At 43.9% G+C, this 26,495-nt stretch overlaps 1 protein-coding gene across 1 annotated transcript in view; it reads right to left on the bottom strand.

The window, feature by feature from the left end:
* LOC146185624 (B-cell receptor CD22-like) overlaps positions 1-26,495 on the bottom strand; it is a 256,315-nt gene that overhangs the window by 43,816 nt on the left and 186,004 nt on the right. Inside the window, exon 7 of the mRNA XM_084606536.1 lies at positions 12,565-12,834. Within this exon, the coding sequence (XP_084462662.1) occupies positions 12,565-12,834 (270 nt within the window). The remainder of the gene's footprint in view (positions 1-12,564; positions 12,835-26,495) is intronic.

The following is a 26,495-nucleotide window of genomic DNA, read 5'->3' as shown; positions in this document are numbered from 1 at the left end:
CCTTTAAAATACAATACAGAAGCAAAACATGCAGCCTGGTTACTTTTGGCAAAGGCCGGGGGGGGGGGGGGTATATTATGGGTATACGGGGGTATATTATGCGTATGTGTGAACATTTCAAGACACCTTCCGAATTCTCAATACCCCGCAAACCACAGTGCCTGTAATAAGAAATCGTCTTCAGTTTATGTTTGACGGGAATATCGCTTTCTCTTTAACTAGAATAGAAGTTTGAGCCGACTGTGACAGTGTGAAATGTATGACTAAGAGCACGTCTACGTCTTTTATCATTCGAAATTTAGAGATCCCTCAAAATAAGAGTTTTATTTGAGGCAGGAAAATAAAAGCATTGCTCAAAACATAATGGTCAGCGCGATCCCTAGCGCAGTAGCTGTCAGGTCAGGTCTGATCCTCTTCTTTGTGCATAATCATTGAATGACGAACGGATGGCGCAACGTTCTAGCTGCTGCTTTTAGTGGGATGAAACCGGCCGGCTCGGGTGTCCCACTAGACGTGATTGACGGCGGCGGCTGTGCAATCGGCTGTCGGGCTTTGTATATAGGCGCCCGCCAACCGCAACACTAAAAAAGAAAAAAAAAATTTAGAAAGTATACGTGAAATTTGGCACGTGCTTCATACTGAGTCCGGATTCCAGGGTCTATTGACGGTGCGGTTCAACGCACCGGAAAAAGACCTAAGCTTACCGCTTCATTTACTGAACATTCCGTTTTCGCAATATTTCTACATCCGAGATCTATATCTTTCACCTCATCGTATTTTTTTTTTTTTCGCTTACAATTTCGTTATACGTTCGGATTCGTTCAGCTAATGAAGCTGCAACTTCTTTTTTAGACGCCGCGGCATTAACACTCGCACCTTATAGAGAGGCACTGAACTGAAGCCGCCTGTACATTGTGAAGATAAATCAAACATTGTTATTTGTTTTGTAAAATAGAATGAAGAAAAAGAAAGTAGGATGGGGCATCCAACTCCCAGCTCTCTGAAGCGCATACACAAAGCGGACATCAGAATATAGGTTTCACAGAGACGTATCTTTCAGGTGGAAGACTATTCTAACGGCAGCAGAAAAAATAGAATTCGAAACAAAAAAAATAAAAGGACGTTTCTATATTGGCATTTTTTCTGCTTACATAAAGTAGAGCATGTGATACAATGCAGGGCTGCTAATATTGCTGGAACCGATACGCAAGACTCCTCATTTGACTCCATGAGAGCACAAGCGGAAATAATCAACTGGTTTAGTGTCAGTGTGCGGGTATAGAGGCAGGATTATACAATATATTTCAATTTCTTTGTCCAAAGTTCATCAATAGCGGACTTAAGAATATTTTCAGTTAGTAATCACATTAGTATCAATAATTTCACAAAGCCGCAACCACACACAAAGCAATGCTGAAATGTTAGCCCGGAGGACGCTAAAATCTTAGACGCGGGGCTGTAGGCTGCACTGACAATTAGAGTAACCAATTAATATGGCTTTAGGCAGAGCATATCTATAGCTGTAATTAAACAAGGCGTTAGAATGCAGAATGTAGTGTTTAAGCAATATAAAGTAGAACTGAGTTCGATGGTGGGGCTTCTGCTACTTACGTAGTGCGCTGAGTTATTCAGGAATGATTTATTATTTTCTCTGAACTGGCAGGAAGCGGAATCAACACTAAATATTTATGAAACTCACAGTACTTTCTGATTACAGGAACTTTTGATTCATCAGCGTGCTGTCAGCAGAATGGTTGCTAGCTGCAGCTAGGCCTATTTAGCATTTCAGCTCTCCGTCTACCACTCGTACACAACTGGAAGTCGCTTGCCTTCTGCAAACAGCATTTAATTTCTTTCTGGCCATAAATTAATAACCTGATAAAGCGTGTCATTTTTCCAGTGCCAGCGTGTGGCCCGATAACTCTGTTCTCTGTTCTTTCTTCTGCAGTGGCATACTAAGTGAGACTATAGATTGACTTCGAAACCGTTGCTGACTATTTGAAAGAACTAAACGAGACTGAGCACTGATGCGTTTAAAATTGAGTCGCAACATGGCTGTTTTTTTTTTTTTAATTTTTCTTGCATTGAGAAACAAAATGCTTTTCTTGCTTTTTAAAAGAGGTATGAGGCAAGCCCTCATATAAAAGCCCTTCTTTGGAACTCGTTGCACCTCGAGTTCGCCAGAACGACTGGATATGAGCGTCCCGAAGAAAAAGATGAACCTAAATTTGCCCGATGTCTGGGTGGGACCTCAAGAAATGCTTTGGTGAGCCCAAGCCGACCTGGAGCGTGGGGTGTAATAGGTTTTCAAAGCTACTGAGGAAGAAGAGGGTGCAGCTGAGGATTCCCACGCGAATGCGACCGACAGTCAGAGCAGTGATGAAAAAGTCTTGGGGACGGAAGGGTCCGGGGAGCGAGGAAAAAGGAGAGGAGAAATGGGCAGGACCAGCTGCTCCGGCTAGAGAGAGCGACAATGAAGGAGGAGAGGCCACCGGTTCATCGCTCCCAAATTGTGCTCTCCGTCCAATAAATCACACAGCTATCGCGCGTTGCGCCCAGCAAAACCCGCCGGCGCGTGTGGTAGCCACGGGAACGCCGCGATTTGGAAGCTTCGCCGCATCAGAGCACGAGGCGAGGGGAGTGGAAAGCTGAAAAATCTGACCGTGCCCTGAGTAACGGTGGCGGGAAGGGGATGGGCGTTAGGAGGGGCGGAAGTGAGGGCGCGGGGTGTGCGAGGAGCCGATTTGCAGAAAGTGGTAGCGGAATTCGCCGCGCATGCATGCATGGGCCTCAGACCGCGTCCAACGCACCCGTCGAACTGCTCTGTACAGCGTCGTCTCTTGCGTGCTCCACGAGCTGCAGTAGCAAACTGTCATTCCTTCGTTTCCCGCTCACCTTTCTCACTCTCCCCTTTTCCCGAATGCCTCCACGGGTCGCCCGGTTCTGTCGATAAGCGGGGACCACGAGGCGTGCGAACACGCGGCGTTGCGACACCTCGGCTCTGTCGCCCGGCGAGCTGGTCGCAGTTGCTTATCTGCCTCAATCTATTCAGTGGCGTCGCGCGTTAGACTGCGATACCGGCAGTCAGTCGTCGTGTCTAGTTGGTTAGTCCCAGCACGATACGTCATGTCGAATGAGTTCTGCGCGTCGGTGAAGCTGTTTGAAAGCACGTTTGCGGCTTGCTAAATGGCTTTGTTATGGCCTACTCCGCGGAACTGCATGGTGGGCGAAAAAAAAAATATGTTAGGTTAATCTTAGTAAAACTGGAGTTCTGAATGGGGCACTTAACTACATAAAAAATAGAGAGTTGGCAACAGACTGAAGAAATGGCATATAGATTTTTGTAACGCTATAAGAAAAATTATTACGTTGTGATACAGTAAAATGGTATACATATGGCACACAGATGTCTCATTTAGGCTCAGTTGTTATGGCCATTCTATATCCAAACCCACTGACCTGCAATGCTTGTAATTCCCAGCAATCAGCGTGCTATACTTCCGCATATAGAGAAGGTGCAGTAGTTGGTGATATACAGAGTATGGGAGAGCACAACCGCATCCCTGTATAACCACTCCGTTCACCTCATTCCATATCAGCCCGAATTTTATGCCCATGTAGGATGACACCAATTTCTTCAGCATGCACGCAGGTGTGACCTCTTTTTCGATTCGAAATGCCTGTCCTTCCTCTGAAGCATTGCAAAGCACACACATTTGTTACAACAATATTGCATGCTTTATATAATGCCAGTGCTTTTGTGTTTCTGCGGGTGTGTTTTTTGCTCTGTGTATTTACTTCCTGGAGTTAAGAAGTTGAACCGAGCGCTTGTCGTTACTAAATTAAATTAGTTATGTGTTTCTGTCAACACGCCCAGATGTTTGTGTTGAAGCAACCTTAGTTCCAAATAGCAAAACAGAGTAAAATCATTCAGAACTGTTCGGCCGTTTGTGTGAGTTTACTTTATGAAGTGAAGCTTGCCTTCTCTAAGTTAAATCCCTTATCGTTGTGAGCTGTGAATCCGTTGTTAATGAGCTAGGTTCCGAACTAAGAGTTGCGGTGATAACTGCGCTGGGATCAAAATGAGAAACGCGAACAGCGCCGAGCTCGCAAACAGCGGAATGTATGAGCCGCTTACACATGACGCGAAAGGCAAAGCTTGTTTTTATAGCGGGCGCTGTCTCAGCAAAGCCTGCGTGCTTTGTTTTAAGCCAGCATATCTTCCGTGTTGACGCAAGCATTCGGAACGTTCTCATTTTTTTTATATCTTCGTTAAGAGATGTCTGCGCCTTTCCGTCCTGTGTAATCCCGCTACCCTCTAGTAAGGTGCACCACGATGAAAGCAGCACCTACACCTGGTGCAGTCAGCAGGGCTACTTAACGTCGCCAGTAGAGGGTCACTGCTTCAACAAGTATGGCTTTTTCCACGCTTTAAACGTTATCAGCCATCTTAATTCGGCAATGCTTGTAATCTGAAACCCCTAACATCAGATTAGCGTGGTTATAGTACTACATATCAAGATCATGTTGAAGGATTGCACGCTTTCGTCCTCATGCTAGTAGTTCCCAGGCACCGCTTGTTTGGTTAGCGGTAAGGCGAGTAGATTAAAATTCAGTAGCACCTTTAGCTCTGTATACATAACGCGATGGGAAGCAGATTTGACGTTCGGTTTCTGTTCCCCATGTGGCGGGTTTGGCCCCAGTCGGGCCATCTGTAATCAAATTGATGGCAATAACGAAAACGTCCGTGTGCTCTACTATGTCAGCACATGGTGAAGAACAACGGGAAGCCTCAATAATTTCAAAGGCACCTACTAAGGCCTCCCTCTTGGAGCATCGCTTCCTTTTGTCAATCCCTATAATTAAGAAATCGCAATTTTATGCTTCCTTGAACGCATTGCCATATTCTGTTTGCCTGAAAGTATGCATTGATAGTATTAATTAAGACGAATGCAAGCAACTATAAATTGGAGAGATCACAGTCTAAGGCTAGTCGGAAAGCGCCACCATGCCGTTCAAAGCTACAATCGGGCCCGCATTTGCCTCCCCTCAACTTCCCCACTTGCTGCATGAATCTCATCTGACCGTGCATAGCTACACTAAACTCGAAGAGAGCGGGAGTTACGAGGACAGCAGAACGCGATCCCTGGAGCGACAGGGTTGATAATGAATGATGCGATTCCGTCCCTAAGCTCCGCTAATTGCTGATCGCTACCACGCTTGTTCGGTCCGCCGAATGGGCCTTCTGCAGGGTACGATAAGCGATTACCGGCTCGCTTCCTGTCGCTCTGGGGGCTCTCGGCAGCATTAAAGCTTCTATAAATATCCCATTTCTAGCGGGCAGCGGAATTTGAGAGCGTTTAGATCGTGGATTATTTCTGACAGTTCACACTATCATGAAACTCCTCTAGTATGGTTAATGGGCTCCTATCGGAAATTATCACTAGTTCGTTTGATGTTTTATAGGTATCTTTGAGGCCAGGAGCACTGCCATCCCTTGCTTTACACGGTGATTCAATCAGCGCGCAGCAGTTGGCGGAGGAATGTTATCTAAGCGATGCTTGGTTCAGCATAATGGTTTCCTCCTGAATGTTTTCTCTATCATGAATTTAATATTTTGTGTACAAACAAAAAAGAAAGCCGCAAGATCGATTTAGTTTTTTATATCATAGAAAATTGCGAGACGTTTAGAGGAGTTAACAAATACTAGCACACAAAACAAGGCAATTAAGGAAAGTTGGATTGGAGTTGGCTTAACGACTGCCGTAGTGCGCTTTTCCAGCTGAAAAAATAAAAAAGAGCAGAAAAACGCGATATAGCTATCTATCCAGAACGAGGCTCATCAGAAACACAAAATCTGCCCCATTAACACACCTTCATGAGTTATTTTCATAACCATTCTTTTTCCAGTGAAAATAAGAACATATGTTTACCGAATTTCATCACATTGATGATTATCCGTAATTTAACGTACATGTATTGACAACCAGCATGCGTATGCCACAGTATTTTTAAACGGTGAAGACAGACTAGTCTTTAAATGGCCTCTTTCTTCCTAACGTTTCTGTCAGATTATCTTGAATACATCTGCGCAACAGTTTGTCGCGTCGCATACGTATCTTTTGCAAGATGCAGCCAATGTATATTCTTGTAAGTTCTTTTTTTATTCAAAAATAAATTTTGCACTTCAACTTCAAATCAACCAACTTTACTGTTTTTCAAAATTTTATAAAGGAACTAAATAAAACATAAATCACACAGTTTTCTTTCTTTCTTCCTCACCTTATCATAGCACCGAAGACCTACCCGCGCGCTTGAGTTGGGAATTTTGTCGGGCACACGACCCCGTTCAGGGCACGAAGAAACGGTGCGGGCATACATGGGTTGTCGCGCTGCAACAAAGGCGTGTTCGCGCACGGTGCTCCTAATCGTTATCTCAGTTTTTGTTGTTGACTTTTTATCTTCAACTTGCCGCGCGGTTCGCGTTCTTTTCTCGACACGCACTACTAAACACAAGCTGCCTCTGGAAAAACCTCGCCGACGTTGTCCAATCTTGCAAAGTGAAGCGCCAAGGACGGCGTGTCATGTAGACAACGCCTAAACATGACTTTTTTGTCAAAAGGCAAGCCACGAGGCAGGTCGTGGAATAAAGCAAGTATGATGCTGCAGGCCTCTCTGTAATGATAGACCGCGCGACATTGTGCGCTGGATCTCCGCTCCCTGCTCGGCCGAGTTTCGTCACTGGCTGCTTCGAGAAGAGACAGGGCCACGTGTGCGCACGCCTGTGACTGTGCTAAGGCGTAATTAGTTTATAATTACGCATGTTACCAGGGAGATTCTGATTGAAACCAAAAGGCGGCACGTCGAGGGTGCCTTTTTATTAACATGCGACGCAGTCTGTTGATGCTCGCTATGGCAACCCGTCGCTGAGGGACGGTAAGGCACAGAGGTTGAATGTGTTCCGATGACGAAACCGAAAAATTAGTACAACACATTAGTAGCCTTGGAGTAGGGAGGTCATTGCAATAACATATCCCTCTGCATAACCGAGTGTTGATGCATATATATACCGGGTGTCCCAGCTAACTTGAACCAAGGGTTATAAAATAATATATTTGAGGTAAGTCAGTGAAACTAGTTGCATACAACTACCATCCTGCTTGCGCACTACAGGCAATTTTTTGTTTTGCAATTACTTAATTAGCTAATTATGTTAATTTTTCTAATTGATTAAATATCGACTTTAGACCAAACATGTGAATTGGAAACTTGTAGAGCACCTTCAGAAACCCCCCTTCCATTAATTGCGATAAAGAAACTATCACGTGTATCTTTTTTTCCGGGCTCAAAAGAAAGCCCGCGAAATACAAATAATACCACGTGACTAGCGCATTTGAGCGCAGCGATCGTGGTGCTCTCAGTCGTGGTTTGAGCGAACGAAATCAGCTGCGGCCGTGACCCGATGGCCCCGTTGCAGCGGCAGGCACAAATGTTGGCGATGGTTGGAGCGAGCTCGAGCTCGCCCGTCGTCACCGCGATCTTGGCCAGGCCTGTGCACAGCAGCAGCCTACAACACGACAGGCGGCTGACGATAAAGAACCGGCAAATGAAGGTGCAGCGCTAATTTTAGTCGAGTCACATGTCATCTCGCCCCTTTACCCAAGCCTGTATGCTCAGATTCAGTGGCTGATACCTTATCGCTCATCCGTTTGCCGTAAAGTTCGCTGATGGGAGAGAAGGAGGGTTTGTTAGAATCCCGGTGGTGTCGGCTCTCGGTGCTACTTGCACCATCACGTGGGCCGGCTGTCGGGCGCGGGCGAAGAAGCCATCGCAGGCATATCGGCCTGCCGCCTTAACGGGGCAAAGGAGACACGGCCGCAGCTAATTTCGTTCGCTCAAACCACGACTGAGAGCACCACAATCGCGGCGCACAAATGCACTAGTCACGTGGTATTGTTTGTATTTCGCGGGCTTTCTTTTGAGCCCAGAAAAAAAGATACACGTGAGGCTTTCTTTATCGCAATTAATGGAATGGGGGTTTCTGAAGGTGCTCTACAAGTTTCCAATTCACATGTTTGGTCTAAAGTCGATATTTAATCAATTAGATAAATTAACATAATTAGCTAGTTACGTAATTTCAAAACAAAAAATTGCCTGTAGTGCACAAGGAGGCTGGCAGTTGAATGAAATTGGTTTCACTGACCTACCTCAAATATATTATTTTGTACCCCATGGTTCATGTTAGCTGGGACACCCGGTATATAGTTGAAAAATGGGCTTTTTGGGTCCAATGTGGTTCTCTGTTCGCTGTTTTCTTTATAAAATATTTGTGCGAATGTTGTAAACTTTTTGTCGGGTAAGAAAACTCCCGTTTTGAATATATTGCGCTAAAAGCGTGAGGGCGCCGCTTTGTGTTTTGACAAACGAAGTACTCCGGCTTTAAAAACAGACAGAAACATCACCCACTACATCACAACCCTTACAACCCTTCACTGGGTTTTCGTTAAGCAGTTGCATAGTTCAGAGAATAGATATTGTACTGACAACTTTCACTCTGTGAAGATCATCGCCATCATAGTCAGTGTTTCGAACAATTTATTTACATTGTACAATTCCTCCGTTACAAAACAAATGATCATTCACAATAGGCAATGATAAGCGCCAGGTATGTTAAGAGGGATTAGGAATATAGTATATGGGCACTGGGGAATTACACAGCACGATTATAATGTGGGGTGTGGTGGTTGTTGCACAAAACGACGTCCTTAAGGACATGCATCATCTCCACATTGGTCTAAGCAAGAAGTTAACAAGCTTGTTCACCACCGAAATCAAAGGGGAAGACCGTCATCTCGGGAACCCCTCTTCACCCAAGAAAAAGAGTCTTCTCACAAGTAACTAATAAATTCACGGCGTAGACAGTCAACTATTGGCCACACGGCACGACGTTGAACCCATCAGAAGCAACTGCGGAATAACTTTGTCACAGCTTCCACTTCTGGAGCATCAATGGACAAGAAGTGGAAGCTGTGACAGATTTTCTGTTCTTGGGCGCCAAGATTACCTCGGAAGGAGACTGCAGCCATGAAATTAGGAGACGCCTGCTTCTGGGAAAGAGAGCAATGGTTAGCCTTGACCGCCTAGTAAAGAGCAGAGACATTAGTCTACCAACCAAGATCCGTATAACCCGTGCTATGGTCTTTCCAGTTGTGATGTATGGATGCGAGAGTTGGACTGTGAAAAAGGCTGACCGCCGAAGAATTGACGCGTTTGAATTGTGGTGCTGGCGAAGACTCTTAAGAGTTCCTTGGACTGCCAGAAGATCAAATCAGTCGATATTGTCGACCATAAACCCTGACTGCTCATTGGAGGGTCAAATTGTAAAGTTAAAGCTCAGCTACTTTGGTCATCTGATGAGAAGAGAGGAGTCGCTGGAGAAAGATTTGATGTTGGGAAAGGTTGAGGGTCGCCGGAGAAGGGGTAGGCAGCGAACGCGATGGTTAGATGGCATTCTCGAGGCATTGCAGATGAAGCTATGTGATGTTAGAAGATAGTGAGAGACCGGAAAGCGTGGCGTGACATGGTCCATAGGGTCACGAAGAGTCGGACACGACTGAACGCCTGAACTGAAACTAAACAAGCCTGCCAAAATTAACAGGCGTGCGAAACGGAACGTTGGAAAAGCGACCACGCGAAACAAGTGAAGCAATACGCTGTCCGCCGTATTCTGCATGAACTGTGCGCCAGACGACATGCGCCACCACGCAGGTGACGGTTTCGTGATGATTAGCTCAGCGAGGAGGCAGTTCCGGCATGAACTGAAGTGCACAACGCCCCATCGCTCCAGGCAGTCGCGAGGGGGCAGCACAGCCTAGCTGAGTCGCCAAACAAAGTGTCGTATATGGTTCGGTAGCACAAATGATGCTACGCGGGCCCATTGAACGAGGCGCATTGGTGAACGCCGATTTGCCGCTACAACAAGTAACAATAGCTGACCCACAATATCGACCACACCACCATGAACAATACTGACGTTAGGGTGCATGGATTTAGCATCCCTGTATAAGAAGACTGTAGATTTGTAGAATTAAGATGGCTGTTCACACTGGGAACCACTGTTAACGAGGGCTGTAGGATCTCATTCCCGTGCTGAGAGCCCATAAAATACCTTACCTGCAAGGTTCGCGCAGGAGACACGGTCCCCAGTAAGGTGCGCACAAGACTCTCTAATGCTAATAGTGATGCGGCGTCAGAAATTCTAGGATATACAAATCCATCGCGCTCGTGTGGCTGTCCTAGCACAGGTTGAACTACGAATTCTGTTTTTGGGGACACAAAAAAAAATCAAAACAAAAAAACAAGCCACTAATAACGCGGTCTACACGCATCTCATAACGCGGAGTGTTCATTTTTTTTTTAAATGATGCCCAGGTATCAAAAGGTACCCGGCATTTTACAGAAAGTTATATGGTGATGTAGATGAGCGCGAACGACGGATACGTGTAAATACCATGCTAGCATAATGTGCTACGATCTGTCTACCTGCGATGTGCTATAGTAATCGAGTGGCTTCAGTAGGGGCCACTGCTGACGCTGAGCCTAGTTAATGTCAAAGGCAGCTTCGTCCCTTAAAGATACTACATTTACTTTCACGCTTAGCAATACGAATTCAGCTTGGTTCTCTCTTAGGTATTGCCGAATGATTGAGTGAATCACTTAAAGCTTCCTTAAATTCTACATTAAATTTAATCGGAGCTTGTTTCAATGAGGATTCCAAAGTGTTTGACAGAGCTGAAGGCGAGGTAGTTTTCCTTCTTACAGCTATGGTATAGCCGCTTGCACCTTGCGACATGTTTACGGACATGTGGATTTGACAGGATCGATCCGGACCTTCGAACTTCGGCGTAAAGAAAAATTTCTTGTTATATATATATTCCTTCAGTGTCTATTAGCTGGCATTTTCCCTACACAATCTCCTGGCAATCTGATGAGCATGGCAACTGGTCTTTGTAATGCACTGGAATTCGTCCATGTTGCTTGTAACTATTCTACATTATTAGCACGTTTTGGGACCCTGATTAGTACATTCTTGCAATTGAAGAAATCTCGCTTTTACGATTTCTATTAAGAAAGAACACAAGTCCTTCAGTGCTTTGGCCGCGCTTTTTTTTCGTACAAGAGTTGACAGAATTTCGGCGTCTTTGAAATCCAAGGTCGACGGCTAATTTCCCTTGTTCAAACAAACACTTCGTGATCGCGCATTTCCTATCGCAATTTCTCAGCGAGCGGGTCGAAATAGTGAGACGGAAAGACATATTGACTTCGGCATGCTTCTTTCTATCACTGAGTTAAATAAATTTGATACGCAAAGGTTCATTTAGTGTTGTTCAGGTAGTGGACAACGACAGCCAAATTTAGTCAACCGCTTCGTTATGAGTGCTATAGTTACTTCAAGATAGTCAGCAGCCGCAGCAGCCATTCGTGCATTGGGTAAACGGTACCCTTAAATGGAGCAACATAATGCAATTTTGATGTAATAATTACATGCCCACTACCACTTATGACACCTGCACAAATTGCGACATTCGCTTGCTAGAGGTAACTGCTCTAGTGAAGGAATCACCTTCAACTCAGCCTCTAAGCAGATGTCGAAGCATCTGCCCGTTACACCTTGCATCATAATGGAGCGTTGCTGTTAGTGCCTGCTGCAACCTAATTATTATTAAAAGAATCAAGACACACCCAACACGATTTTGTTTTCTAAAGCGTGTCAGTGCAAGAAAAAAATATTGGTTTTCTGCTCTGTACGAAGGCAGAGCCTAACAGTGGCATCTAAAATAAGCCAAAATTTGTGACCTCTTTAGCATAACGGTAAATATCTGATGAAAGTAATGACACCGGTAACGAAAATCTCTCCTTTATATTTCAACAGTGTGGCATTAGTTTAAATGAAGTGTGTCTAAACGCAGGTTTAATTTGCTTTCTCTAGACGGCAGCAACATTTAGGGCAAATAATTAAAAGAAGCAGCCGCAAAAATCTCCACTTCTTGCTTCTAAACAGTGTGTTGGCGCTTAGTTAAACGTTTTTCTGGTAAAATGCTATATTTGGAAGAAATAGGCATATTCGTCTTGCACGAGAACTCGAAGCACTTCGCGCGTAACTTTGTTTTCTTTTACTCACTGGCGTAGCAAACAGAAAGGAGAATCCTCGATAATTGCGATTGTCCTAGATAATAATTTTGTGATATCATGAATTAGGGTAAAATTACACCCATGAATTCAATTTATCAGTTATTTGAATTATATCAAGGTTTCTGCTGCATGGAATACCGTGCAAGGAATAAAAGTCCTTTCTTGGCTGGGCAAGTGAGATCCTGACTACACATGCGAAATTGATGGTATTGGAGCTGAGTATCCAATTGGCACGGGTTTCATGCGATACTATCCGACAGACGCCCTCCTATGCTTGCACGCAGCCCCCAGGGGAGTTTTGACGTCGAAATCACTCACAGCGCCAAGCAAACCAATAGACGCAAGAGAGAGAGAGAGAGAAAAGACACGCACCCTGGGCGTCGAGTATCCAAAATGCAGGCGTGCCGACGCCCACTTGGTTGACCGCGGCGCACGAGTAGTTTCCTTGCGTGGTCGTGGTCACGGGTTCGGTGACCAGTGTCTCCCCGGTCACGTTCAGGGGCACGCCCCCGTGCTCCCAGCGAAAGGAGGCGCTGGGCGGCAGGCCTGTGTCATTCACGTGGCAGCGCATCGCCACACGCTGTCCCTTGAGCGGGCGCTGCGAGCCGCCCTCGAGCACCAGCACCGCCGGGCCCGGAGGGTCTGCGTCGGAAAATAGACGATGCGCAAGAGCGTATTATAAATGGCACTGGACACTTTAGTCCGTGGCACATTTTGAAATTCGGCTTGAGAGACTTCCGAAGGTTCCTGAATTAAGGTTGACTTACGGATACATGCCATGGGGCTATGTTACTTCTCTGGGCAGCAGCTTTCTCTTGCATTCAAGGATATTTTTGGCAATCAGTACAGAGATAACAATAGGAGTACGACCGAAGAGCCTCTGACAATTCCGCTTTCAAGTTGATCTATACAAGTTTAGGGTAGTGCACTGCAGAACGAAAAACATAATAAGAAATGAATTAAGATTTATGGTGATTTTCGTTCTATATGGCACAACGTTCTAATGGCTAGCACATCCTAATTTCTATTACGTCTTGATTATTGAAAAGTGTGCGTAACCCGCAGTTCACCTGTTTCCTTTGCACGGCGCTCTTTCTAAAGTGGGAGCGATTTTTTTCGACACAAATTGGGGGTTTTATTTTATTTGTTATCGTACTGAGCGACTATTCATCACATTTACCACTCTTTTGCTGTCATTGTTATTGTCACAGCGCACCAAAACATGAATACCTGGTTGTGGCAAAGTTATCCAAAATGAGAAAACAAAATTGATATAAAGTCCCTATAAAATTCATATAACAAGCAAGTTTAGTGGCAGGTCCAGTGGAAGCACAATAGCACTAAAGACATTGATTGGTACCCTGGTGATTTATACACAGGGAACCCAAGCTTAAGTTCACCGCAGGACGCAGCGCCACATTTCGCGCATGGTGACCAAATGTGAAACGTTGGGACGTTGCCGTAACTATAGTGTCGTAAACGATGCTCCGCTGGCTTCTTGTGCACGCGCGGCGAACGAGTTGTGCCAGGCGGTTTTTTCGCGATACAGAAACACTTCCGTCGAAGCAGAACGGAGGTACGAAGTATTGTAGTGTTGTGGGTGGCCACAACAGGGTGCAAATGTTAAAGGACGAGACCCATATTATGGAAGCTTCTCCGCAAAACCTGTTTTTCAAACAGAGGGTCACATCTGGAGTCGTCTCGTGTTCTTTACGGAAACAAAAGGTGCAAAGTTCTTTTCGCGAAAACTCGGAAGTATCGCCAGTTCACTTGGACGACTCGGAGCAGTATCGAAATAGTATAATGGTTTATTAACACGAATAGGAAATGAACGAGTTGGAGGATTTTTCTGCTTCTAACTCCCCACGTGTGACTCGTCTTGAACATTTTCTGTGACCTCGCTCTGCTTTGTGAGCGCAGTGAAACCAGCCAAATTAACAGATATCCTGTGCGTGACACCAGCAACTCGCATGTGTGAAAGTACCCTAACGGATGCCTGCCTTTCTTAAGCGAAAGCTCTACTACGTGACGCAAAGCCACGGTTACCATAGGCGGGCCACACTTGGACCTGTGCCCCATCGTATTCTCTTTCTTTCGTTCTCTTGTCTTCTTCTTCTTCTTCTTGGTGTTTTCCGAATCTTCTTGCTTCCCATGCCTGATCCCTCCCTTGACACGCTGAATAAATTATAGGCCAGTGTTGACCCGGGCATTCAATCCCGTGCTGTGGCATGCGCCTGTGTCGCCCGGGATCTCCGTGGTGTTGGAGCCACGTGCCGACCACTTTCTCAACCCTTACCCTTTCTTTCAACACTAAAGTTGTGCTTCCTTCCCTCCATTCTATTTTCTTCTTGGTGGCTTCCTGATCATCTTGCTTCATTTGGCCGGCTTCTTCTTCTGTAAATAGAGAGCTTTACCACGTGTAACCATTAGTAATGAATAATTAGTATACATACTAGGTTCAATCAAGCTAAAGTTGTACTTCGTTCCCTCCTTTCCATCTTCTTCTTCTTGGTGTCTTCCTGATCATCTTGCTTCATTTGGCCGGCTTCTTCTTCAGTAAATAAAGAGCTTTACCACGTGTAACCATCAGTAATGAATAATTAGTATACATACTAGGTTCAATCAAGCTAAAGTTGTACTTCGTTCCCTCCTTTCCATCTTCTTCTTCTTGGTGTCTTCCTGATCATCTTGCTTCATTTGGCCGGCTTCTTCTTCTGTAAATAGAGAGCTTTACCACGTGTAACCATTAGTAATGAATAATTAGTATACATACTAGGTTCAATCAAGCTAAAGTTGTACTTCGTTCCCTCCTTTCCCTCTTCTTCTTCTTGGTGTCTTCCTGATCATCTTGCTTCATTTGGCCGGCTTCTTCTTCAGTAAATAAAGAGCTTTACCACGTGTAACCATTAGTAATGAATAATTAGTATACATACTAGGTTCAATCAAGCTAAAGTTGTACTTCGTTCCCTCCTTTCCATCTTCTTCTTCTTGGTGTCTTCCTGATCATCTTGCTTCATTTGGCCGGCTTCTTCTTCAGTAAATAAATAGCTTTACCACGTGTAACCATTAGTAATGAATAATTAGTATACATACTAGGTTCAATCAAGCTAAAGTTGTACTTCGTTCACACCTTTCCATCTTCTTCTTCTTGGTGTCTTCCTGATCATCTTGCTTCATTTGGCCGGCTTCTTCTTCAGTAAATAAAGAGCTTTACCACGTGTAACTATTAGTGATGAAGATTTAGCTTACATAGTAAGTTCAATCAAGCTAAACCATCAGCAGCACTTCTTATTAGGCTAGTTAGTGCAACATTTCAAAAAAATAAAAGGAAGTGCTAATAAGACATTCACAAGAAATGGGACAGACAAGTCGTATTAGCACTTCGTCCTTCATTTGAAATGTGTCATCCAAAATGTTTGATTTCTGCAGGGACCGAAAAAATATTGAAGAACGAGGTCTTTTTGTTTAAAAGCACGTACGATAAGAAGCTTGCTTGCAGATGTCCTCAAAATGGCCAGTAACAAAAATATGTCGCAAGCGCGATACAACTGCAGCGCACTTTTGGCTCGACACCATCTAACGGAACACCCCATACGCGCCGCAGGATTGATGAATGGAAACCGAATATCATGAATGAAGCACAGTCTTTTCGTAAGAACTCAAATAAATGAGACAAACCGTACATCTGATTTCACTGGGCTTGTATTTCACCTGCCTACCGAGCCAACGAGCTGGTGATGTCCGCTGCAGCGTACGGAGCACGCTGCAGGGTACATATATTATCATGCTTTCCAGTCCGCTAGCTTTTGTAACCGTGATTGAACCCCTCTCTCGGTATTTCGACTGTAAGATTTGCTTTATTGACTTCATAATATAAGAACAAAACCCTATATACATCGCATGCTGCAGTGTGCCGATTCTTTTCACAGTGCTGATAACGGTTTTTCATAGGGAACACGTTTCGTCGTCAATAGTTAGTCATCGCCGCCAATCGCTTATGCGAAGTGTAGACGTGAGTAAGTAGTTTCTCGTTATTAATTAGGTTAATTCCTCGAAATTCATGACAGCCTTGCCGACGCCGCAGTCAGCATGTGGCATTCACCGTTACTGTACTTACAGGCAGCCATCCTTTGTGGCCTTCACTCCTGCGCTGAAGAACCATGGCCTCCCGGAATCGACAATCACGCCCGACTACCACCTTCACCGATGCGCGCTTGGCCGGATTTGACTGCTGCTGACGCATTCGTCTGGCCACGCGGAACCCTGGCTATCTCGGACGCAACCGGCGCGGGATATAAACGCCCATCAACAGCCGTTCCCTTCGGGCACGACGCCGCAGTCAGCATGTGGCATTCACCGTTACTGTACTTACAGGTTGGTTACCTAAATGGTGCAGTCTGTCCAAAGTCTAGTGACTACTTTTTGTTTGCGGTGTCGTGCCCATACGATGTGTGCCCATACGATGTGTGTTCTGCGTTAAGGCGAGTTATCTCGCTTCCATTGAGCCTGTGTCTTGCTTTTCTTGATATTTTGTTGTTATCCAGAGATGTTGAATCTAATCCTGGGCCAAACGCCGAAGATACCACGGATGTGCTTTCCACTCTGTTAGCAGCTGTGAGCCGACTTGAATTAGTACAGGCATCGATATTAAACGAGCTCAAATGTGTTAAAGACCAACACGACGTAACTGACAGCGAACTTAAACGTCTAGCAGAAAGAGTAACCACGTTAGAGGCTACCCTCACTTCTCTCCATATTTCAAATAGCGCTGCACCTCAAATTGCACTCTCTAGCATAAATAAACAACTAAGAAATGTTTCACAAAAATTGACGATGCTGAGAACCGAATGCGACGGTCTAATCTTCTGTTTTTTGGCCTCAAAGATGACGGTAAAGAGGACTGGGCTGCGTCCGAGCATAAAATTACAAAGCTCTGCTCGGAATACCTTGGCATATTAATGTGTGGTAACCAGTTTGAGCGTGTTCACAGGCTAGGTCGGTTTTCACCACACAAAATCAGGCCTATTATAGCAAAGTTTGCTCATTATAAAGAAAAAGAATACGTTCTGGCCTCAGCACGCAATTTGAAGGGTACTTCATTTTCAATCAGCCAGGACTTTTCGATGCCCACATGGCATGCTAGAAAAAGGTTAATCGATTTCGCTGGCTTGCAAGACAAACCTTTCAAATTGTCTGTTGACAAGCTGCGTATCGGTAACTCCACCTACACCTACGACACTGAGACAGATAAGGTAGTAACCTCAAACAGATAGCAACGATCTATCGTCGGCAGCTGCGCTCACGAGCACCCTCGCAGGCCTGAGACGGCACGTTCGCTATCCATATCATATACTAACATTCGAAGCCTCATGCCTAAGCGTGACCAGATCTGTTCATTGCTAACCGACAATGACACTGACATTTTTCATTTTAACCGAGACTTGGTTGCATGCCGATATAGCGGATAAAGAAATCCTCCCCGAAAACAACAGTTTCAGCATACACCGGCATGATCGCAGTGACAAAAGAGGTGGTGGGGTCCTGATAGCCATAAGAAATACAATTTCGTCCTTTATTTTAGACCTGAATTCACCTTTAGAAATACTCTGGGTTGCTTGCACATCATCAGCAAATAGATTCTTGATAGGCGCTTGCTACCGTCCACCAAACTCTGGCCATTCATTTGTCAGTGATCTGGGTAACAGCGTAACTGCAGCTTCTGAGCTGTTCCTTACCGATAACGTTTACTTATTCGGTGACTTCAATTTTCCAAATATTGACTGGTCCCTTTTGACATCACCTTGCAAAGTTTCTTCTGACTTTATCGACGTTTTATTAGATTTTAATCTGTTCCAAGTGGTATGCCAGCCTACGCGTGGCTCTAATATTTTGGATTTAATTTTCACTTCTGTTCCCGAAACACTGGGTTCTATTACACATCATGACGGTTTCAGTGACCACAAGCTGCTTAATTTAGACCTTCATATCCCCTTGACGCATGCAGGCAAGTCATCGAAGGTAATTAGAGACTATAATAAGGGTAAATTCGATCTTATCAATGCTGACCTAGACAAGTTCATCAGCGAGGAATTCCTGCCCTCGTTCTCTAATCGTTCTGTTGACGAAAATTGGATGCTGTTTAAAGACAGGATTTCTGTATTGGTTACCAAGTACATACCACTCATTTCAATTTCTAACGACAAAACAAATCCGTGGTTCACTAAACATCTTCGACAGTTAAGAAATAAGAAAAAGAGGCTCTACCGGAATGCCAAACGCGTGGTAAACACATCCACGTGGGCTAAATACAAATGTTGCCTAAAATCCTATATTTCCGCCCTGCGTAGCGCTAAAGAGAAATATTTTTCACGCGATGTACCATCACTTATGAAATCCAATCCTAGGAAATTCTGGCGGTTGATATCCCCCAACAGTGACCCAGTTCATATTTCTTTGCATGATGATAATCAAACACCATTGTCCGACAGTGCATGCTCATCTGCATTTAATGCGTTTTTTACATCTGTTTTTACAAGGGAAGACTATTCCAATGTGCCCATGGTAGCCGAACTTGATTACCCATTCATGGCACCAATCGACGTTACTGCAGAAGGAATCGCATGTATCATTAACAATCTTAAAGTATCCACATCTTCTGGCATCGACAACATCAACTCAAAATTTTTAAAGAACACCGTTAATGCTTCCAGCCTCATTTTATGTCATATTTTTCGCCAATCATTATCCGTTGGTCAGCTACCTTTGGATTGGAAAATCTCTAAGGTAATCCCCGTGTTTAAGTCTGGTAATAAACATTTACCGGACAACTACCGACCGATTTCACTCACGTGCATTTCCTGCAAATTACTCGAACATATAATTGCATCCCATGTTTACCGTCACCTGGAATCTAATCACTTTTTCTTCGCTAATCAGCATGGATTTAGGAAGGGGTACTCTTGCGAATCACAGTTATTGGAATTTTCTACTGATATACACTTTAATATGAATAATAACCAGCAAACAGATTGTTTTTTTTCTGGATTTTTCGAAAGCCTTCGATAAAGTAGCCCATTGTCGCCTAATAGAAAAACTAGTCGCTCTTAGACTCGATGACCATACGCTATCTTGGCTCCGTAACTTTTTAACGCTGCGTCAGCAGTTTACTGTGGTGAATGGCTTTTCCTCGCCCCTATCCGATGTAACTTCCGGTGTCCCGCAAGGCAGCGTACTCGGCCCTTTACTTTTTTTGATATATATTAATGATTTGCCTAGTAATATTTCTTCTCAACTGAGGCTCTTTGCGGATGATTGTATTATCTATCGCACGATTAACAACACTGACGATCATCTAGCTCTTCAGGCTGATCTTAACAGAATTTCCAACTGGTGCCAGACCTGGCAAATGACTCTTAACGTTAATAAGTGCAAGGTTATGACGTTCACCCGCAAGAAGACCGTATCCAAACTTAATTATTTAATTAATGACTCTGTTGTATCCCAAGCCTCATCTTACAAATACCTAGGTATTCATTTCACGCCCAACCTATCGTGGTCCTTGCACATTTCCACCATTCGTAGCAAAGCATCAAAGACGCTAGGGTATTTCCGCCGTAATTTGCACAAGTCTCCGCCCACCGTACGTAGCCTCTCTTACTTAACTTTCGTCCGTCCGCAGCTAGAATTTGCTTCCGCTGTTTGGTCACCGTATCAAATATATTTAACTTGCCAACTAGAATCTGTGCAGAATAGAGCCGCTCGCTTCATTTCAGGCAATTACAAACCATACTCCAGCATTACAGTAATTAAACAGGACATTTCGCTTCAGCCATTAGAACTTCGTCGACAACTCGCCCTTTTATGCCTCTTTCAGAAATATGTTCATAGCCCGAGACCATGCCCCTTTCCCCTTGAAGCTCCATTGCGCACATCATCGCGGCTACATAATAATCTCAGCTTTCGACGCATTTCTGGCAAAACGCTGGCGTTCAATTCATCTGCACTCCCACGAGCCATTTCACTGTGGAATAGTCTTCCCGACACAATCGCTTCTGAAGTTGACAGGGCGCTGTTTCGAAAAGCGCTGGAAAAGTTGTATAGGAAATAAATAGAACATGTCATTGGGTGTTATTCGTGTTTTTCATTCCTTTTCATGACCTTGATGTATTTTGCTTTTGTATAATCTTGTATCTTGCCGTTGCCTGTAGGTAATTGATTTTGTGTTTCACTGTTCATGTGCCCCCCTTACCCAATGCTCCGCCTTAGGAGCCTGTAAGGTATATTGAATAAATGAATAAATAAATAAATATATATTCAAGGCGGAACGCGGGCGGTGCATCGGAATGCACCTGCGCGAACGTGTAAATGTGCGAAAGAAAGCGCGCGGCTCAGGCGACTAAATGATGAAGCGGATTGGATTGGATTGGATTGGATTGTAGAAACTTTATTGATCAAGAAGATAAATAGGATGGCGTCAGTGGCCGCCTTGCAAAGGGCAACCTGTCCCACCTAGTGCGCAAGTTTGGCTTTTGTGTTCTTATCCGGCTCCCTCTAGAGTCTAAGCCAGGCCCCCTGTAGGGTCCTGGGTCAACGTCTCAGTCCGTGATTTTATGTCCCAGATGGCGCTGTACATCAGGAGCTGCAGTGCCGCTCAGCGATGCTCTGGAGCCTACTGAAGTGTGCATTCATCAGCAGGTGGTCTGTAACCTCTTAAAGCGCAAATAATCACTGCGCTATGAATTTTCTGCATTGTCTCGTGACATGAGGACGGAAACTAGAAATGTGAGAATGTTTTGCATTGCCGTTTAGTGAAATATACTCGAAGATTTTATTTCCCTTTTCCTTTCCTTTTTGAAGATTTGTATTTTTAAGCTATGAAAAATACGTTTGTGCGATCTGTGCAGGCACGTGGTACAGTATGGCGGAGAACATGAACAGTCTTCGACAAACTGACGAGCCCAGTGAGTATGCTTCTAAACAGTGCAGTAGCACTCCTCTGGCATTGATCGAAATCCTCCCCATCGTAGAGGGTTAGGAGCAAAAATACTTTTACATTGAGGAGATTTGGAATACTGCAAATGTATTACGAGCCACGCAGTGTGGATTAAAAGAAAACCTCTAGGCTCTAAACTTTCCGGAAAAACTGCACATTTTAGAGACTGGTGATTAAACAAAAAAAATAAAAAAATTAATATAATCATTGTTTTATTTTTACAAGATTACACTGTTAGCGCAATTTAATGCAATCACAGTAAAAGCTGAGCCCCTTTTGCATATTTTTATAATCAGCTATGAGGCTCAAGACATGGAGCATCACAGTTGGCATCTGAGGGCTCTTTGAGTAGGCTTGTGCGCATTGCATATTTACAAAATGACTCACATTTTTTTTTTGTGCTAAAAAGTGACTGGGTTTTTGTGCTGATGACTTTGTGGGCTTATCTGTTTATGTGTGTTGATGAGAAGAAGTCACCATCATTTTCGCGATAGCACTACGCGCAATGGAACCGTTTCATAGATATTCAATGCATGAAAGCCAACTGAATGTAATATACCTTGCGATGCGTATTTTTCCGTTCTCCATGTTTAGCCACATCACCGATTTAAAAAGGTTTCAAAACGGACTCATATTTGACGTGGACGGAATTCAGTCTAGCAATATAATGTTGTGTCATGAAAGCAGGAATTATATGCGGCATATGAGGACAATTTAGGTAATTACAATCTAATGATTATGCTCTGTTCCGGAAGCAGTGTCTCCGTTGCTGCACAACTAAAATATAGACACTGCACCGAATTATGCTTTACGGGATCCGAAAAAAAAATTGTAATTATTAAAAATTTGCACGGAAGAATAGCAGACTGTGCGCAAGCTGAGTTCATGAAAAGTTACTGATTTGGAACTTGGTTTCTATGAAATCTCACTCAGCTGAATCTGTTTTGTAGTCGGGTAATTGCTTTTACGATTAAAGGACCTAGCATGCAGTTTCTGAAAATAATTATTCACTACCTAGAAAAAAAAAAAAAAGAAGCGATTTTATTTTAAATGTTCGTCTTTGATCCTCAAATTTTAATTCGTCTAGATAATACTTTGTAGCGTAATCACGCACCTACAAAAGCTCTTTCATCCACCACAAAGACATGTCAGAGCCAAACTATAGGGCAAATATTCTTTCCCGTTTGAAGTCTTTTCAGCCGTTTTCGGGTCAGTTATATGCTTAGTGCCACGGCCGCGCTCGATCCTGGCAGCTGTCCCTGATATTGCCGGAATAAGAAAGTGGCTTGACTGGCACCAGGTACATGGGGCCAGATTACGTACCGTCGCCCATAAAAAGTCACTCTCAATCCTATCAGAGTGCCAACTTCTAACGGCCGACCATGACCGGCGGACAAGGCGACCAGTAGGAGCTGGGCTTTGTGAAAGTTTTGAGATTAGTTTCATATTGAGAGCCATACAAAATCTGGCCCGTGATTTATTGCGGGTCCCATATGTGTCCTTATAATTAAGAAATTCGCATAAGAAGTTGATATTAAGCCCACACACATTGATGGCTTCTAGCTCGGTGATTGTTTCACACAAGACGCCTCCACATGGAATTGCGAACACCTGCTGCATTAGAAACCCTTATGTGCACCAAGTAACAATGCGATTTTCCGTGGTCGGGTGCATTCATGAATGAAGAAGCGCTGAAATGACCAGAGCTTTCATTCAGCCACTAGTGCACTTCGAGTGAAGAAGGGACTCCTCACGCTTGAAGCTAAACTGCGACTTTGATAAACCTTCAAAAGGGCAATAACATCTACAATACACGCCAGAGTAACGCGTATGTGGTGCCTCGTTGTCGTACAGATTACGGTCGCCAGTCCATTTCTTTCATGTTGCTGCTTCTAAATAACCTATCGCTTATCGATATATATACTCGGAATGGATGTCAGCAGAAGCATTTTCTGCACAATTCCTTATGAGCTGCGTCTCCAGATTTCTTGTACGTAATTGCACTTTGTACTTCTGTTTTTGATTCCAACGTTATCTCACGCATATTTTGATGAAATGCTTCAAACTTTTCCAGACCTAATTCTCAATATTTCAGGCATTCATAAACTGAATTTTATTTCAAACTGAACTGGATTTTTCTATTCTCATTATGTTTAGACCCCAGCATGCCTTATAATGACTATCTTTGTAAAGTATGTTGAACTAAGTATTTTGAACTCGTCGTGCTTTCATGTGTAGTGTTCCTGTTCTGTAAAGTGTTAGTATCCGTATAAGAAGTGCATTGTAGTATATACTTTTACCCGGTATGATGTTTAGTGTAATATTCCAGAAATGCTGCCGAACTGCACTTAGAGGGGGCTGGACTTTCTCAAGCTGCACTTATTCTGTTTTTACCCGTCACTCCCCTTTCTTCTTCTGATACAAATGAAGGTTCGCTTGATATGATTTCACTAAAAGAAGGCTACCGAGGAAAATCTAAAATTTTAAATAGTTCTCATAAACATACAGCTGAAGGTTGGAACATGTTCTCCACCATAGTTCACCACCGATTGACACACTCGGCCGTTTTAGCACTGCTGCTTGTTTTCTGTTAACGTAACGCTAACATGTTCCTTTTGTGACACGTTATGATGGCCGCTCGGTAGGTCAGCGCCTGAGTGATGGTCACTGGTGCTTTAGAGGGCTGCCTTAATAAATATGCGTTGCCTCGTTTCTCCTTGACTTCAAAAAGACTGCATCAAGGCGGCTTCTACAACTTCGCGAACGGCAAACTTTGCTTGACTCGTAGTCAGTGACCCACCTTTCGTTTATGAGCCAAATAAGATAATTTAGTATTGTAACTTACAGCCGAATTTCAGAAAGCTTCTTGGCCCACGCTATTTCCTTACCTCCCAAGAAGAGCCTCCATGCTTCCTCAGCTGAATAAGGCGTTTAAAGGAAGCGTATAATTTTCGAACCGTCCTTAGCGGCTCCTTCGCTAAGGAGGCACTCCGAGCGACGAGGAGACGCTTGGGACCATCTGGCCTCAATAATATGCGTTTAATGTTTGAAGTATAATAGTTCAAAAACTAAGTACCCATTTACAAAGTTTTGTTTCTTTCGAGGTGGACTCCTATGTGCACTCATTTTTTATCTTGCACGTTTTGTTTCAAAACTGTACTTGCTTGACAGAGAAACATTGTTGGCCTGGGAACATGCAAGTGTTTTCAACGGAGGGGCTCTGCAGTAGCGAATGTCCGCTCTGCGTGCATTTCCACTACCAATGGGCGCCTCCCGAGCCACCAGAGACGCCAAACTGAGCAATCGATAAAGTCAGTTATTTCAGGGAAGCGTGCGTTATGTGAAGGAGTGATGAAAGACAGCATGAAGGCAGAGCAGTGCCTACCTAGGGGAAAGGGCGTTCCAAGGGAGGCCTCACTAAGCCCTCCTCAGTAAGGCGTGTTTAAGCCTTTACTGAAGGAAGGCGAGCCGTTAAGGCACCCTCACTCAGGTAAGTAGCGTTTCAAAATTTGGCCCTTAAAAAACGTCGCCGAAGATATGCATGGAAATGTATAATACATTCATGCAAGAAGATGCACAACAAATGCACTAATTTACTTAGCCATGTTATTTTTTTTTTGTAAAGAGACTTCCTATTATCCAGGAATTTTATTGTTATCGGAATGAATAGAACCTATGAAACTAAATACTCCCAACAGTCCTGCCGCATACACAAGTCTCATTACGATAGGATTACTGTTCGCTTAAGCATTCCTTAAAACAGACAGCTTTTTTATGGCATACACTGAACATTCTTATAAGTTACGTCAAGAATTCTTATTTCAGTTATTTTAATCTCGCTTTTCAGCTTCTAGTCGTCTGCGTAAGCAAACTGTAGGGCCACTCTGAATCATTTAAAATAATTTTAGAATAAACGAATAAGGATGTGCAATCTTTCAAGATCGTGCGCGTCTACTTAGCTTACAAATTTTAATATTTATTTATTTATTTTTCCCTTTAGCAGCTCTTTACACCACAGAAGAGCAGAAAGTTGGGCAACTTAGTTAAGATGCATAACTGGTAAAGCACGACAGGAAGCTCGGACGACACAGAAAAACGACATGGACATGCGCATATCTGTGTCGTTCTTTGTGTTGTCTGCACCTCCTTTCGCGATTTACCGGCCGTGCATATTTACCTGCTGACGCATGATGTCTAAGTGTTTTTCAGGAGCGTTAGAAAGAAAATATCGCAGAAGGTCTAAACACAGTAACGTTCATTGAACTACACCCGCCACGCTGGCTCAGTGATTAAAGTGATTGGCTACTGAAACGGGAGTGCCCAGGTTCGAATCCGACCGCGGCAGCCACGTTTCGATAAAGGCGAAACGCAAAAGCATCTATGTGCTGCGAAGATGTCAGTGAGCGTCACAGATTTCCAGATAATCTACATTAACCCGTCGCTCTACACAGGGCACTCTCTCCTCCTTTTTTAAGGCGAAAGCCTTTAATGGCTCGTGCTGTCGTGGACAAAGTGTGTCCCGTTTTTGCGACGTTCTGATTGGCCTAGGCGGGATGCGTCCCTGCCATCTGCAATGCCACGCGTTCCGCGCGCCAAGGAACGCCACGCGAGAGGCGCGATGGTGTACCGTTCAAATTCACACTTGCCGGAGGAAGCGTGCGCTTTCCTTTCCTGTAAAGCAATTATAATTATATGTAGCACTGCAACGAATGCCGACAAGAGGCTAACGATGGGAGGCTACGTATAGAATAGGAAGAGTAGGCTTTCGCCATTCTTCTCTTAAGAGCATCTAAGAGACCATCTAATTTTTTTCTTTCACTACCACCTCCCCTTCCTCTCTTCCGGTGCGGTACAGATGTCCGCTGAGAAGCGTGACAGATACATCGCCTTTCTTTCCCATAAACAATTTTTTATTACATTTACACAAAATTGACGGAAAATACTAACACTGCTTATTTTTTAAAAATGTGTACTATTAATATTGCATCAGTGCTGAACCATGTAAGGTAGTATACGACGCTGTATTTATTACCTCTAGCAAACACCACCAGAATGTTTTCTAGAATATTCACGCATTTGTTAACTTAAACACAGAAGTAAAAAATGGACAAGAGAGATTTATTTGTGTTCTCAAGTCGCCGAACACGAGAGCTTTAAAAAAAATGTCCTCGGGAAGTTAATAAATGGCGTAAAAAAAAATAAATAAATAAAAATAAAACGGTCTCCACGTCATTGTCAGAACCGCTCACGAGCTCCCTAATGCACTATCGCGGTCGAGAAATTGTAATAGATTTATGAAAGAGCTTTTTTG

Source organism: Amblyomma maculatum, chromosome 6, assembly GCF_055883805.1.
Source record: "Amblyomma maculatum isolate TAMU_Amacu chromosome 6, ASM5588380v1, whole genome shotgun sequence".
In the NCBI taxonomy this organism is placed as follows: domain Eukaryota; kingdom Metazoa; phylum Arthropoda; class Arachnida; order Ixodida; family Ixodidae; genus Amblyomma; species Amblyomma maculatum.
Note: the sequence above shows the minus strand (reverse complement) of the source record. Positions and strands in the feature narration are given on the sequence as shown.